The following is a 14,370-nucleotide window of genomic DNA, read 5'->3' as shown; positions in this document are numbered from 1 at the left end:
TGGAGATTGTCCTGAGCGGGACAGGGGCTTAGAGCTGGGGGCTGGGGATGCTGGCCTCTCTGGCTCTCCTTGGGTGGGCCACCCCAGGCGCCAGCCACCTTTCCCAGCAGGGGGCCCAGGAGCTGCGCAGGACAGGGTGGAGAGTGCCACCTAGTGTCCAGGCTGCAGAAAACCGAGCAGCATACCTACTTGAGGGGGAGGGCAGAGGCGTGAGGGGAGCAGGCCCCCCTTTCCCCACCCCTCCAGGCCAGAGAGGCCAGACCTCAGCTCTCCCGCTCCTGGCCCTTGCCAGAGACACTCTCCTGCCCAGTCACCAGTTCTTGCGCGGACTCTCCTTGGCACTGGCCCCACCCCCTACCGTGGAGGGACCCCCAGCCTCAACACAAGGCTAACTCCCGGGCTGCCCGCAATGCTTGTGGAACCCAGACCTGGACCAGGGCTGGCCTTGGGCATCAACAGCAGGAGGGGTTGTTTCCAGGGATGAGGTGAAGGAGGCTCTCCCACAGCCCAGCAGTGGAAGGGCTCTCCCGGATGAGCAGGCATTCCACCTGTGCTCTCGGATGGGATGGGATGGTTTTGGAGAAGTCACTTTACTGCTAGACAACCAAAGGTGGGGGACAGTGGAGATATCTCAGGCCCGGAGGCCTGCTTCTGTCCCTCAGTAGCTGTGTGTCCTCAGCCAAATCGCCCAACCTCTCTGGTGGCCCTGCTGGCCTTAACATTCCTTGGTGCTGATATATGGCTCCATAGGGAGATTTGGAGCTGTGGCAGGACCGAGGCCGGCATTCCTGGGCCCACGGGCTGGGGGTGCTGGCTGGGAGGTGTGCCGCACGGTACAGGTAGAACCACAGGCCAGCCCAGGGCACGATCCTCCCTGGATCCTAGGAAGAGGAAGAGCAGTGGCTTCAAAAAGCCACAGACAGTTACCATGTGAGAAAAAAGGAAACAAACAATAACCCCAATCAAGAGCCGCTGGTATGGAGCTAGGGCCGCTGTGAGGAACAAAGAACTGTAGAAATGACTGGGGAACATCAGGACCTTCTCCATGGAAACCACTGTAGGATGGGCTCAGCATCCATCCGTTCAGGGGATGGTTCCCATGGCAACGCTGGCCTGGCTGGCTCTAATTGCAGCTTCCTCTGCCTGGTGCAGCAAGCTGTCAGTGCAGGCAGATGACGCAGAGGGCTTGGGGGAGGGGAGGGGGTGACAAATGCCATCTGAGGTCTGTGCCCTGGGAGCCCTGAGATAAAGGACCCAGATTTCTGATGCACCCAGGGCAGATCCTGGGGGCACGCACGTGCATGTGTGTGTGCGTATGTGCTGGTGGCTAGCTGCAGCTGCAGGGGAAGGCAGGGAGAGAGCATCTGGGAGGTGGGAGGGAGGGACACTCCCAGAAGAGACAGCAAGGTGGCCTGGCCTTAGCTTTCCGGCAGTGGATTTTAGAGCCCGGCCAGTTTGGCTCAAGCTCATGTTTCCAGCCTAAGAAGCATCCCCGAGCCTAGGTGTCTTGCTACGGGTGTTGCTATGTATCTTGCTTGGCAGAGCGTGGCTAGAACCGAGCTCTTGGCACCGTCGGCAAGGAGGGCAAGGGGTAGATGTACCAGCCAGGGGGCTGTGAGGGGGCGAGAGTGTCTCTGGAAGGGGAACCCAAGAGGGGGCGGCCCGTGCTGCTGGACTGGGGATGGTGGCCCGGTGGCTGGGGGGGAGGAGGTCGGTGAGGAGGAAGTGGCTGGTCAGAGCCGCTGCGGCCTCAACAGAGGCCTCACCATGTGGCCACTGGGCTGCAAAGGGACCAGCTGAGTGGCATCTGTGCATTTTCCAAATCAAATTGAATTTGAGTTGCTTTTGTTTTCTGGAAGCATCCAGGGCTTCTGGAAAACCAGGGCTGGACGCGCCCTCTCGGAGGTGCACAGACCCACATTCTTTCCTGCTCCCGTGCTGCCCTCGCGTGGCAGGCTGCTGAACTGACTATCCCTGAGGTACAGTTTGGGGACCTGCCGCTACTGGGGTACAGAACAGGGGACGAGGTCTGCTAATAGCCCCTCGCCAGTGCCTCCAGGCCCATGGAGGCCAGACGGCGCCTGGACCCCTGCCGGGGGGGGGGGGCCTGTGCACACAGACTGAGGCTGGGGAAAGAGGCCTCCTCTCCTCGGCCTCCAGTTCCCGTAGGACTCAGGCTCCGGGGGGGGCTCCAAGGGTCCTGAGGGCCAAACCCCCCAGGCCTAGGACCTGCAGGGCCTTGAGGCCACGCCTCTCGGCCATTTACAGATAAGGAAACTGAGGCCCAGGGAGCCAAGTCTCCCAGTTGACCTCTTGCTACACCCCTCTCCCTGTCCCTTTGAGTTGCTTTCTTAAGCCCTGGGTGAGGGGGGCAGGCTGCTGGGCGGAGCTGACCTTTCACCTGGGGTGAGGGGTGAAACATGGTGGGTGCTATGAGGATGCCCCTGAGCTCAGTATTGCTGACATGGTCAACCTGAGCCATGCCAAGTGTAGGCCTGGTCAGAATCTTCCGGAGTCTTGGGGGAGGAGCCCATGGAGATGGATGGAAGAGGCGGGTGCTGCCCAAGTACTTTACTGGGTCCTTAACAACCAGCCCTCGAGATAAGAGCTATCACTGCACGTTTTAGAGACAAGAAAGGCAGCTATCTTGCCCCAGGTCACCAGCTAGTAAGCGTGGGGCGCACACTGGCCCCAGCCCCATGCTCCTCAGCACATGGGGTGGCGGCCTCTGGGCCCCCGCTAAACATGCCGCACAAGGACACAGTGCGGGGCAGAAGCTGCTCTGTCCAGACCCCCGCCGTCTTTCCAGGACCCCTTGAATGAAGCCTGGGCCACTGGCTGAGCTGATGTGGCACCTTCCTGAGAGCTGGGAACATTTGTGCCTGATTTTATCTGTGCTTTGCCATAAAAGAAGGAGGAGAGGGAGTAATGAGCCTTCTGGTCGGAGTTGTAACCAGGGGGCCCATAATCCAGGTGACTTCCCCAAGGTCGTAAGCGCTCAACCAGTGAGCAGGAGGCACAAGGAACTGCTTTGTGGGGCCTCGGTGCCCCAGCCACGGCAGCAGGACGGGAAAAGGACCCCGATGGGCCGCGAGCTGTGACAGCCACAGGACACAAACAATATTCGCTGATTACTTACTACGGACAAATAAAATACTTTACCAAACATGCCCGGCGCTCCTCCTTGTCCCGAGGAGGGGACTCTTGTCACCCCCGTTTTATAGGTGAGGAAACTGAGTCACAGAGAGGTGAAGTCATGGCAGAGCCCGACTGACACCCGGGCATCTCCCATAAGATGTGCTCCACCCGTGGGTCACGCTGTCCCCTTCACCAGGGCCCAAGGGAGCCTTTGAAGCAGAGACTGGCTCCGTGAAGCAGTTCACTTCTCGGGGTACCCTGTTGGTCTGGTCCCGACTTGGGCATCATCCCGGGGAGCCCCTCAATCACCCAGGTCTGTCAGGTGCACAGGCTTTGGCCTGCACCTCTGCACTGCCTATACCTGAAGACCTTTGGTGGAGTATGTTTTCCTGTCTTAAGCGACCCTGGGAGAGCCACGGTCTTTCAGGAGCACCCTTCCCTTGGTAATACGGGACGGGAGCCCCTAACCCCAGTGTCCAGGGGATGTGGCAGTGGAACCAAGGGACTTGAGAACAGCCATCTCCCTGGGAGAAAGGGCTGATCTGGGCCCCGGGGTGATTGTGCTGCTCCCCAAGCACTGGCAGGTGGGCTGGGCAGAGTTCGGGAGCGTGTGCCCCAATGTGCAGCAGGGCAGGAGGGAAAGCTCGGGCCCCTTGGCCCCCTTCCCGTGCCGTTCTACCTCTGAGAAAAAGCCAAGGTTTCTTCTTTAAACCTTGAGCCCCTGGGGCAAGACCTGGGTTTTCCTGCAGCCCTGGGCTTGGGAACAACCAGAGGTCGGGGGCCGGGGAGCCCACAGGTGGGACATCCTGGGTCATGTAACATGCCTTTGATTTTGCAGAGGCCGGATTTACCCATGATATTTTCATGGATGACTCTGGAAGGAAGCTGTACCCTTCCTCTCACAGTGGATGGGAATTTGTGTATGTTTTTTTTTGTTTAGTGAAGCAAATCAAGAGTAATGGATATGGATGGCCTATGGTGGTGATTTTTGAATTTTGTTTTGTTTTTGCAGCCCTAGGATTTTTTTTTCCAAAAAAAAAAAAAAAAAAAAAGGCAGAGCAAAACCTAGCTGGAATGTTAATACATAATCAGCCAGGTTCTGGCAGGGTTGGGAGGGGCGCGGCCCGGCCTCCAGGAGACCCTTGACTTTCAAGCTACTTGCTTCAGTGAAGTCTGGGAACCACTGCTTGAGAAAGGCCATGGGGACAGAGAAAGGGGACAACTTTGTAGGGTCCAGAGCTTCATCCAAAGGGCAGCCCCATGCAAATGAGCTTCTCTGGGCTGCACGCTGGTGGGCAGGCGGGGGAGGACAGCACTGCAGCAGCTTACCTCCGGGTAAGACCACTCGGGGGAGTAGTCCGTCACCATGAACACCCGTCCACTCTGCTGCAGCATCCCCAGCGTGCCCTGCGCCGGGGTGGCGGAGACCACCTCAGCCACGTGCATGTAGGCCATGGTGCTGGCCCCGCCCTCGGCACTGCTCAGCTGCAGGCTCCCCTGCTGGGGGCTGCAGCAGGGGATGCACATTTCCGCCTGGGCGAAGGGGGCGCGGGCCCCGTCCTCTGACTGGGAGAGTGCCGCGCCGTCCCCCGACACCAGCTGGTGCCCGTAGATGGTGCCGCTGCCCCCCTCCACAGAGATGAAGTCGTTGATCAGGTCGGAGAATTGGTTGCTGAAGGAGATGTCAAAGTGGTCCAGGCTGAGCTCCATGTTGGAGGCGTTGCCGAGGCCAGGCTGGGCCACGGGGTAGAGTCCCTGCACCACGTTGCCCGGGAGGATGGGGACCCCGCCGGCGCTGCGGATCACCCCCGTGGTCTCGGGCTGCAGGTAGTGCTCGGAGCTACAGGCCTGCAGCTCCCCAGACTTGATCAGGCCCTCGCCCCCTTCGGCCACCTGCGAGGTCTCCATGGTGACCTCCCCTTCGGCAGCCATGGCCTGGAAATTGGCCTGGAACTGCATGAGGTGGAGGGACGAAGTGGACTCTATCCTTGTCTCCACGTGGCCGCTACAGGAGCTGGTTTGGGACGAGGCCTCCGTTTTCACTGTGGGCATCACAAAGGTGCCCCCGGAGTCGCTCAGGCTGCTGTGGGCGTTCTGCTCGATGGGGAGGGGCTTGCTGGCGTCCTGCAGGAAGAAGCTCGGGGAAGGGGTCTGGTGGACGTGGGGGCTGTGGCCCGTCTGGCTGAAGCTGGACGTGTAGTCCTTGTTGGAGTCTATTGCACTGAAGTCCATCTGCTCCAGGGTGGTGCTGGGACTCAGGCCGCCACCCGACGGCAGGAGGCTGGAGCCGGCGGTCAGGGTGAGGGAGCTGGATGCCGCGGCTGCCGCCGAGGAGGAGTACGCTTCTTTGGCCATCTGCTGCTCGAAAGAGGTGTCCTCGGTCTTAATCTCCTTGGTGAGGACGGTGGTGAAGCTGAAGCCCCTCTCCACTGGTGGCGAGTGCCGGACGTTGGTGCTGACCATCTCCGCCTTCAGGCCTCCGCCCCCGTACGTCTGGCCCTGCTTTGGGTTATTGAGGAAACAGTCAGGGTCAAAGTTCATGGTGGTCTCTGGAATCTTCCGGCCACCATCGAGGGTGGTGGAGAGGACCAGCTCTTCGGACACGTTGGTGGGCAGCATCGACAGGCTCTCCGAGCTGCCCGTGGTGGGGAAGGCGAACTTGTGGCCGTCGGAACTCACGGCCAGGACGAGGCCCTGAGAGGCGTCGGGCGAGAGGAGATGGTGGTTGGGGCCAGTGGTGGGGGACATGGTGTACACGGCCTCGTTGGTGACCTCAGACATAAACACCGTGGCGCTCTGGGACAAGCTCCCCATCACGGAGGCCACAGCCATGCTGGACACGCCGGTGACCACGGGGCTGTCCACCATGTCCGGGTCGCTGTTGAGCCCGCTGCTGATGGACACGGGGGAGCTCTGGGTGGTGTCAGGCACCTCCACCTGGTTGGTGGAGGAGACCTCCGTGCTGTTCTGGTGCAGGAGCACAGGCTTGGCCACCTTGCCGTTCCTCTTCTCGCGGCTCGAGCCCCTGCTGTGGCTGTGCTCATGTTTGCCCTCGGACACGTCGTTGTGCTGCACCTCCGAGTGACTCCCGGAGCCCCCCGTCCGCGGCTCGACCTTCGGCGAGATGATACGGTGTTTGGCACTGTTGCACTTGTGGTGCACGCTGCTGCCCGCTCCTGTGGAGATCAGAGGCACACGATGCACACACACGCACGCACACGCGCGCGCGCGTACAGAGAGAGTCAGAGCCGCGGCTGCAGTGGATCCTGCCTCTGAGCAGCTGGGGGCTGGCTGAGCCCAGCCCGGGAGCCCATTGAGCCCTGGGGCTGGCGCGGAACCCACACTGGAGAGCCCGAGCTTACCGACCCCCATCCCCGGGGGCTCGCACGTGCTCTGCGGAGCCATCCTCCAGACCAGAGGGGCTTTTTCCTGGAGGTGCATGTACTACGACTAACAATACTACTAATGGTGCCTCAGGACATAGGTGGTTGGGAAGGAGACGGTGGAGGGTCGGTCATCCTCCAGGAAAATGCTTTCCACCTTCAGAGACAGATACCGTTTACCGAAACAGCTCTTGCTGGCCAGGGGGGGCTCAACCCAGAGTGGTGGCCGTGTCTCTCTCCCCTCCCCCAAACTTTCCATGCCTGTGCAGGCTGCACAGCAGTTTTTTGGGGATAGGGGGTTGGAGAACTATGTTCACTCTCTGGATTAGCTCTCAGGCCCCAGGACCAAAGAGGGTTCTAGACTTTGCTCCAGAGGCAGAAAGGCATCTGCCCATCTCCCCCATGTGGCCAGCCTGGGCCTGTCCTCAACTCTTCGTGGGTCAAAATCCCTTTAAGACCCAAGCAAAGAGAGAGCCCTAAACCCCCAGATCAGTGGCAGAGAGGGAGAAAGCCCTAGGCCAAGGGCTTCTGAACTCTGGCCAGTCTCCCCTGGGCTCCGCACATGAGGCCCCCCGCACACAGCGACCAGGTCGGCTCTTCTCCTTTCTCTCCCTTCTGCCATTATTTTCATTCCATCTGATGAGGGTCACTTCACTTTTGATAAAAGGGTGAATTCTCCCCTGAGCCTATTCCGGCCTCGCCACCATGATTCCTAAATGCATGAAGACTTCACAGAGAAGTGACATGACCTCTAATGGAAATATCTAATTAAGGCAGAGAAGGAGGTGGAGAATGCACATTTCTAAGAGCAAATACCATTATCAGAAAAACAGACACATTGGGACAGGGAGTGTGGGACACTTTATATTCTTGGAGGAGACAGAGGTTAAAGAGAGAGGTTTAGCTTGAGTGGTCCCATTGACTTGGGGCTGACCTCCCTGAAAAGCCCATGTCAGCCCTGTGCCCGGGCACCTGGGCTTCCTGCTGACCGATACCCAAGATGGGGCCTGGAGGGTACATGCTATGTGTAGACGAGGCCTGGAGCCCCAGCCCCATGCACTCCCCAACTCTGCTGCCCCCATCCCCAGAGGGAGCTGCCTCTCTGGGAACTGCTCTCTCCTGCTCCAAGTGGGCTTCCCCCCCAGCCCCACGGGGCAGGATGAGGGTGAGTCTGTCTCGGGTGCTGTCCTGCCCTGTCTCCTGGCCGACCCCACTCGGCTCACTGGACAGCAAGGCTACCCCTGCAGAGGGGAGCCACCCACTGTTGGGCAGGGCCCCCTCTGCCCGTTTGCACCACCCGCCCCCACAGGGGGGCCCTGCTCACCCAAGCTGCCAGTGCAGAGGCAGTTGTGGGTCCGAGGCTGTGGCTTGGTCTGGTGGCTGTCGAGGATCTGCTGCACCAACTGCTCCACGGAGAAGCCTGAGCTGCTGTTTCCATTGCTGCAGGTCCACTTGATGCCATGGACTAGGGGGAGAGAGAGGCCGAGGGGGTCAGAGGTCATGGGGTGCAGGGGCAGGGCCCGGGGGGCTGGGACCTGGGCCCTCTCAGAACATAACTCCTTCTCTGCTGGAAGGCTGGCTCTAGGGGGGACCTGATGCACATGAGGGGGTAGACAGAGGATGGGGGTCGGGGGCCAGGCTGCTCCATCAGACCCCCACTCCCACTGGGAGCTCCATGCTCTTCCTCTGCCTCCCCTCCTCCCTTCCCTACAGCGCAGCCCGGGGAGCGGACGGCCTAGAGATTTGCTTCTGTTTTCCCAAAGTCCAAGTGCCCAAGAGTGGCTCTTCAAGGGGCCCCGGAGGGGAGGAGAAGGGAGCGGGGACTGGGAGGAGGCTGTGGCAGGCCTCTGAGGCCCCCCCAGACTGTAGGTAGTGGAGATTCAGAGAGGAGTTGGAGGCTGTGTGCCGGGGTGGATGCCCAACCCTGGAGGGGAGCTTCCGTGTCTCATTCTCACCAGACTTCTCGGCCTCGAGGGGCTGCAGGCTAGGCTGCGGGGGGGAAAGGGGGAGAACTGAAGGGCCCACATGACCCGGACAGTGGATGCCCACTGAGGACCGGCCACCTGCGTGGCCAGCCCCGGGACCTCTGCTGTCCCTGCTGTTGGGGTGGATCCACAGAATGGCTGAGGGTGGGCTCCCCACCTGCCTGGCAGGACAGGGACTGAAAGTCTAAAATAAGCTGACTTGCCCACGGGGCCTGTGGGCTGACAGGTGTCACGCCCACTCGTTCCATGGTCCTCCGCTGGAGCTGACCTGGCGGGCACGCCAGGCACGCGGCCCAGCCCCGCTCTCTCTGGTGGCTCTAGGGGGCTAGGTTCCAGAGGCAATGAGTCCCTAGCCCTGGGGCTGGGGGCCAGGCCCCGGGGCTCTAGGAGGGACCCAGCTTGCTGTGAAACGGGGACGGTGGGAACAGGTGGTCTGGGAAGAGAAGCAGGGCGGGGTCACGCTGGGGAGAGGCCAGTGGCTTTGTTAATGCAAGGACGCTGTCCTTTCTCCTCTGGAGGAGCTTCTCTCACAGGCCTCCAGGGAAAGAACGTCACCATGCCCCAGGCCTGCCCTCACGCTGTGAGGCTCCAGAAGGCAGCCGCACGGGGAGAGGGTCCACACAGCGGGGAGGAGCTGGGACAGATTCATATCTGGACGCGAGTCCGGATTTCAGGCTTGCTGTGTGAATGTGGGCAAGTCGCTAAACCTGTCTGAGTCTCGGTGCCCTCACCTGTGAAATGGGAACTGAATAGTCTCTGCCTCACAGGGCGGCCGGGAGGAAACCCCATCTACCTGCCTTGTACTTCGTGTGTTCACAACAAAGGACAGCTCTTGTCCTGACGGTCACGGGTGGTGATGGGGATGAGCATGTGCAATGCGGGCCTCAGCCCACGGCCTGTCCGACGCCGGGGGATCTGGGCTTGGGGAACGAAGCTGCTCGCTGTGCCAGCCACCGGTGGCTCTGCCTTGGAGTCCCGTGGAGAGAGCTCCACGGCCATTGGCCATCGTTCCTGGTCAACTCCTTTATGTAGGACTTCAGTGATTTTTCAAAGAAACCGTCTCGCGTGTGGCTGGTGATGTGCTGGGAGTCCTGGTGGGCACTGCTTCCTTCTCCTCGCATCTGCCCCAGGGGTTGGTCCTGTTCCGATGAGGCCTGTGGCCCTGCTCCCAGAGGAGAGGGTCCTGGCTTCCGGTGCGTCATCAGGAGGGGATGCGGGTTGCTGCCCAGTGGTTTCTGTCCCTGAGCTGGCTGAGCTGCCTGGATGGGAAGTCGTGTCTGCTGTGTGATGGGCCTGTGCAGGGGGTGGTGGGGCGGTTTCCAGACCACCTTCTTCCACCTTGGGATCCCTTGGGGAGCGGTCTGGCAGCCCCGCGACGACACCTGTATTCCCGCTGGCTCGGGCCCCATCATGTCCTCGGCAGCCGAAAGGCAAGGCCCAGGCCAGGGGTTTGCAGATCTCACTACAGCTATGGAGAATTTACTCAAATAAACCTCCTCCTGGAAGCCCAATATGGAAGACGGATAACAGCAGAAGGGGCCTGGTCAAGGCAGGAGTGAAGGCCGGGGTCCACTTGGCTGAGGACCCGTTCTGGGCTCCTCATTTTGTAGAGAAGGAAGCAGAGGCTTGGGGGGGGGCGGTGCAGGGTTTGAGGACCCCCTCCCCTTGAGCCATACAGCTGCACATGCAGATGGCGTGTCCCAGCCCCTGCCCTGGGCTGGTGCCAGGCTTTCTTTTTTAAAGCTCCCCAGGAGTTCCTCATGGGCAGTCAGGATGGCAAACACACAGCTCTGTCCTAAGCCTGAATTCTGCAGGTCACTGCAAATCTGGGAGCCCACCATTGCCGCTCCTTCCTACAGGGGACTCTGAGCGGATGCCCGTTGCAAAGCCAGACCAAGGCGTTCTCAGGAAAACCCCCACCTGGGTTTGAACTTGGCTCTCTGGAGAGAAGGGCACTGGACCTCCCCACAGGGCAGCCCACTTCTGGCTTCTGGCCACATGGCCACTCCTTGCCCGATGGTCTGGGTCTTGGGGTGGGTGGGCTGTTGAATCCCCCGAGTGGCAGGTGCCTCTGCTGGAGTCCTCCGGCCTTTCTGACCAGAGCCCCCCCACCCCCCCCACCGCTGACAGCTGCCGCCCACTCTGGGCTTACTCTCCAGCCCTGCCAAGTGGGCCCCCTGCCTGCATTCTTTCTGCCCCTTGCTCTCTCCTCTTTTCTGTTGTGAAGGTTATAAAATGAAAACCCAGTGAAGGGTGACAGATTGCAAGCAGAGAATTTCTGGATGCTTAATGCAAATTACCTACTGTCTTGGCACATTCAATATGCAGACTGTGTCCCTCCCCCTCGGGTGGGGGTGGGGAAAGAAGCCCCCTTCTCTGAGCTGGTGAGTTGTTAGTACTGAATATCAAATACTATCAAGACGGCGTTTAACATGTCATGCTCTGCTTCCCGACACGTAATGAATCAGCGGGAAAGGAGCTTTCAATGGGAAAAGAGCATTTTATGAAGGGAAGGTTAATACACACGTGCGCTGGCCGGCTGTCCCCTCCCACCCCCCCACCCCCTGCCCTTTGCAAAAGCAGCAAAAGGGACACTGCATTAAAAATACACTTGATTAAATGTAAGGTCATGACTTGGGGTGTGTGGGGGAAGCACAGAAAGAGAAAAGGAAATTCCCAGAAGAATAGCCTCCTGGTGGCTCTGCGTCATGTTTGTCCCCTCTGTTTGCTAGGTCTTGGTGGAGGGCACCTGGCTCCTAACTCCCAGGCCATAGTCGGCTACCTCAAATGGGAGGAGCCCAACTTGTGCCCAGTCCCAGGGAGGGGGGGCCTCCCCACAGCAACCTAGGCACAGCCTTGGGCGGTGGTCCCAGGAAGGCTGGGCAGGGGCAAGTACCATGGGGGGAGAAGGCAGGGGTGGGTGGGCCAAGCCCGCTCCCTCACAGGCCGGTGCAGGCCACGAGTTCCCAGGAGGGCCCCACTTTCCACTGGAAACTGGGGTATGCAGGTGCTCCCGTGGCCCCTGAGCAGTCCCGCAGCTGCCCTGCCCGCCCCCCTGCCCCGGCTCTGGCTGGGCTGCCCAGAGCATGCCCTGCATGAGGACTGGCTGGCACAGCAGAGGCTGGGGTGCCTGTTGCAGGAACTCCCAGCCCACTCCAGCGCTGACCTGGCCCGTATGCGACACTTACCCTAATTACCACCCAGGACGAGGCAGCTATAATCCCACTAATATGAATAATCAAAATGAAATCAATGACAACAGCATGTGGGCCATGCTTTGGAGAGTATCTTCTGATGAACAATTTACCCAAGAGGTGGCCAACCACCGTGAAGAGAGTCACTGGGCTCTGGGAGAGGGGGCTGGGGATGGGGTGGGGGCTCACTGTCTCCTGGGGCTGGGTTATGGTTGCTCGGGTCCAGCCGTGTGGCGGTGACAGGGGTGGGGTGGGGGGGAGCTTTGGCGATGCAGGCTAGGCCTGAACCCAGGTGGACTTCCCTGTCACCCTCTGTGTGGACAGAATTGTGTGCCCCCAGATTCTTAGGTTGAAGCCCTAACCCCAAGGTGACTGTGTCTGGAGATAGGGCCTTTCAGGAGGTGCCAGGTTAAATGAGGTCATAAGGGTGGGGCCCTGATCCAACAGGACTCGTGTCCTTGTAAGAAAAGGAAGAGACACGGGGCGTGTGTGTGCGCACGGAGATTAATTCCCATGGTCGAAATTCCCAGGTCTGTGCTGTTCTGTAGTGGTGGCCCCGGCCGACTCCGGCTCCCCGTCCTCCCTCCGCCCCAGGCTTACTGGCTGGAGCCCTAGGAGCCCCAGGAGAGAGTCACCCGCCCTCTGTACCCCACACTTGGTGTGTGCATGTGTGTGTGTGCACATTCTAGAGGCCCTGAGATCAGGGACGTTCCAGAACCCAGCACCGTGCTTGGTTCTTTATTTGTTGACTATTGACTACATTGCAAATATTATCTGTCCCCTCTGGAGCATTTATGGTGGACAGGGCATTGGGCAGTGGTTCTCTGGGGTCCCAGAAGCAGTATAACTGCCTGGGATCCTGCTGGAAATGCACATCCCCATGCCTTACCCAGATCGACTGAATAAGAAATTCTGTCCATGGGGCTCAGATCTGGGTCCTAACAAGCCCTCCAGGGGATTTGATTCTGGCTCAAGTTTGAGACCCACCAGTCTAGAGATTATGTCTCTAATCCCTCAACAATCCTTGGAGGAAGAATTATCATCCCAATTCTTTACTATGAGGACACGGCAGGAAAGTTACATGACTTGCCCAAGGTCACACAGCAGGTGAGTGGGGGTGGGATGGGCTGCAGGGTCTAGCTCTTCCCACTAAGCCACCTGCCTGCCATGGCCTCCCCAGCCCGCATCCCTCCAGGGACTGAGGAAGGGCTGGAAGGTGAATTAGTGGGTGGAGGAGGGACAGCTACCCCATCAGGAGGCTGAGAGCTCCCTACACTCACAGCTGGACTCACTTCACTCATGAGGGACAGGCTGTCTGATTTCCCAGGGGGTGACCATGCAGGGGACGCCGGAACCTGGGGCAGGGCCAGGTGCTGTCCCCGAGCCCTCTGCCCATCCTGACCCTGGAGGGTGCTAGCTGCCTCAGAAGGGCCAGGGGGGCAGCCAGGCAGGGCCACCAACCCAGGGCAGGGAGTCGGGGGCAGGACCTCGAGACGGACCTGCTCTTGGAAGACTGGATGCCAGCAAGAGAGGGAGGAAGGCCTGTGTGAAGAGCTCGTCCTGGTGTCCACACCTGGGCTGCCAGGGTCCCCGGAGGCCTGCTTGGCCCCGGTTCTCTCGGCAGACTGGGGTGTGTTTGGGGGAAATTTCCACAAAAGACAGGGAGCTCAAGGAAAGCCTCCTCCCAGAGAAGGTGGGATTTGTGGGGGCAGAGTTTGGGTCTGAGATAGGGCTTCCTCACCTGGCTTTCCAGTCACTGGGGGTGGGGCAGGGAGGAGACCCACTGACTGAGTCAGCGACCAGGGGCCCATTGGTGGCCTCCTCCTGGGTGCCTGCAGAAGCCACAAATGTCCATTCCCGCCATGGCTGCCCTAAACAGTGGTGGAACTTAGGACAGTTTAGGGCGAATTTCTCAGCTCAGTGTCCCAGCTAGCCATATGGGAAGAAGAGCTGGGGGAGGCGGGGCCAGGCTGGGGCTGGGGGGGACACGCTAGCCTGAGGTCAGGGGTGAGCCTCTGCAGCTCTTTTCCTCACGCACATGTGATCTCGGGAGGGTCTTTGATTTCTCTTGGCCTCAGTTTGCTCATGTGTAAAATGGGTGCTTCACCGAACTGCATGATTCCCAAGGGACTTTACAGACAGCTAGTGGGGCCCACCCCCAGGATTCTGATTCGATGGTGTCCGTAGGAGCTCTGAGGCAGGCCAGGGCCGAGGACCTGGAGCTAGACCCCCTTTCTGTTCTGAAACATCGTGCCTGGAACAGTTTGGTGAGGAGCTGGACAGAGTCAGAAAGGAGAGCTCCGAGAGCTCCCCCCTTGCCCCACGGTGGCTCCGGAAGGCTGGTGAGAACTAGCCACCTGTCCGTCTTTGCTCTGCAGGGCAGAAACTTCTAGAGGTGTGACAGGGCATCCTGGCTGGAGCTTGGGTCACTACAGTAACCATACAGGTGGTGCCTACTGGAACCGGCATTTGGCTTTCTCTGCACGGAAGAGAAAGCAGGTGACACGTGTAATGTTGGTGACAAAGATAATCACCTCCCCCCCCCCCCCCACCGAACACGAGGCCTGTGGTGGGGGGTGGGCAGTCCCTTCCTCCTTCCCCATCAGCCTGGACTCATCCAGGACTCCTGCCCAGGTCCTCAACCCTCAGTCACGACCTATAAATGAGGTG

The 14,370-nt window shown here is 59.9% G+C and overlaps 1 protein-coding gene across 11 annotated transcripts in view; it reads right to left on the bottom strand.

Annotated features, from left to right (window-relative positions):
- Window positions 1–14,370, bottom strand: part of CAMTA1 (calmodulin binding transcription activator 1) — an 869,134-nt gene that overhangs the window by 83,708 nt on the left and 771,056 nt on the right. For all 11 annotated transcript variants that reach the window (XM_027625467.2, XM_027625476.2, XM_027625430.2 and 8 more), the window contains 2 exons: window positions 7,846–7,986; window positions 4,468–6,314 (listed from right to left, as the gene is read on the bottom strand). In XM_027625467.2, the coding sequence (XP_027481268.1) occupies window positions 4,468–6,314; window positions 7,846–7,986 (1,988 nt within the window). The remainder of the gene's footprint in view (window positions 1–4,467; window positions 6,315–7,845; window positions 7,987–14,370) is intronic.

This window comes from Zalophus californianus, chromosome 4 (assembly GCF_009762305.2).
Source record: "Zalophus californianus isolate mZalCal1 chromosome 4, mZalCal1.pri.v2, whole genome shotgun sequence".
Classification (NCBI taxonomy): domain Eukaryota; kingdom Metazoa; phylum Chordata; class Mammalia; order Carnivora; family Otariidae; genus Zalophus; species Zalophus californianus.
This window is presented reverse-complemented; position numbering and strand designations above follow the sequence as displayed.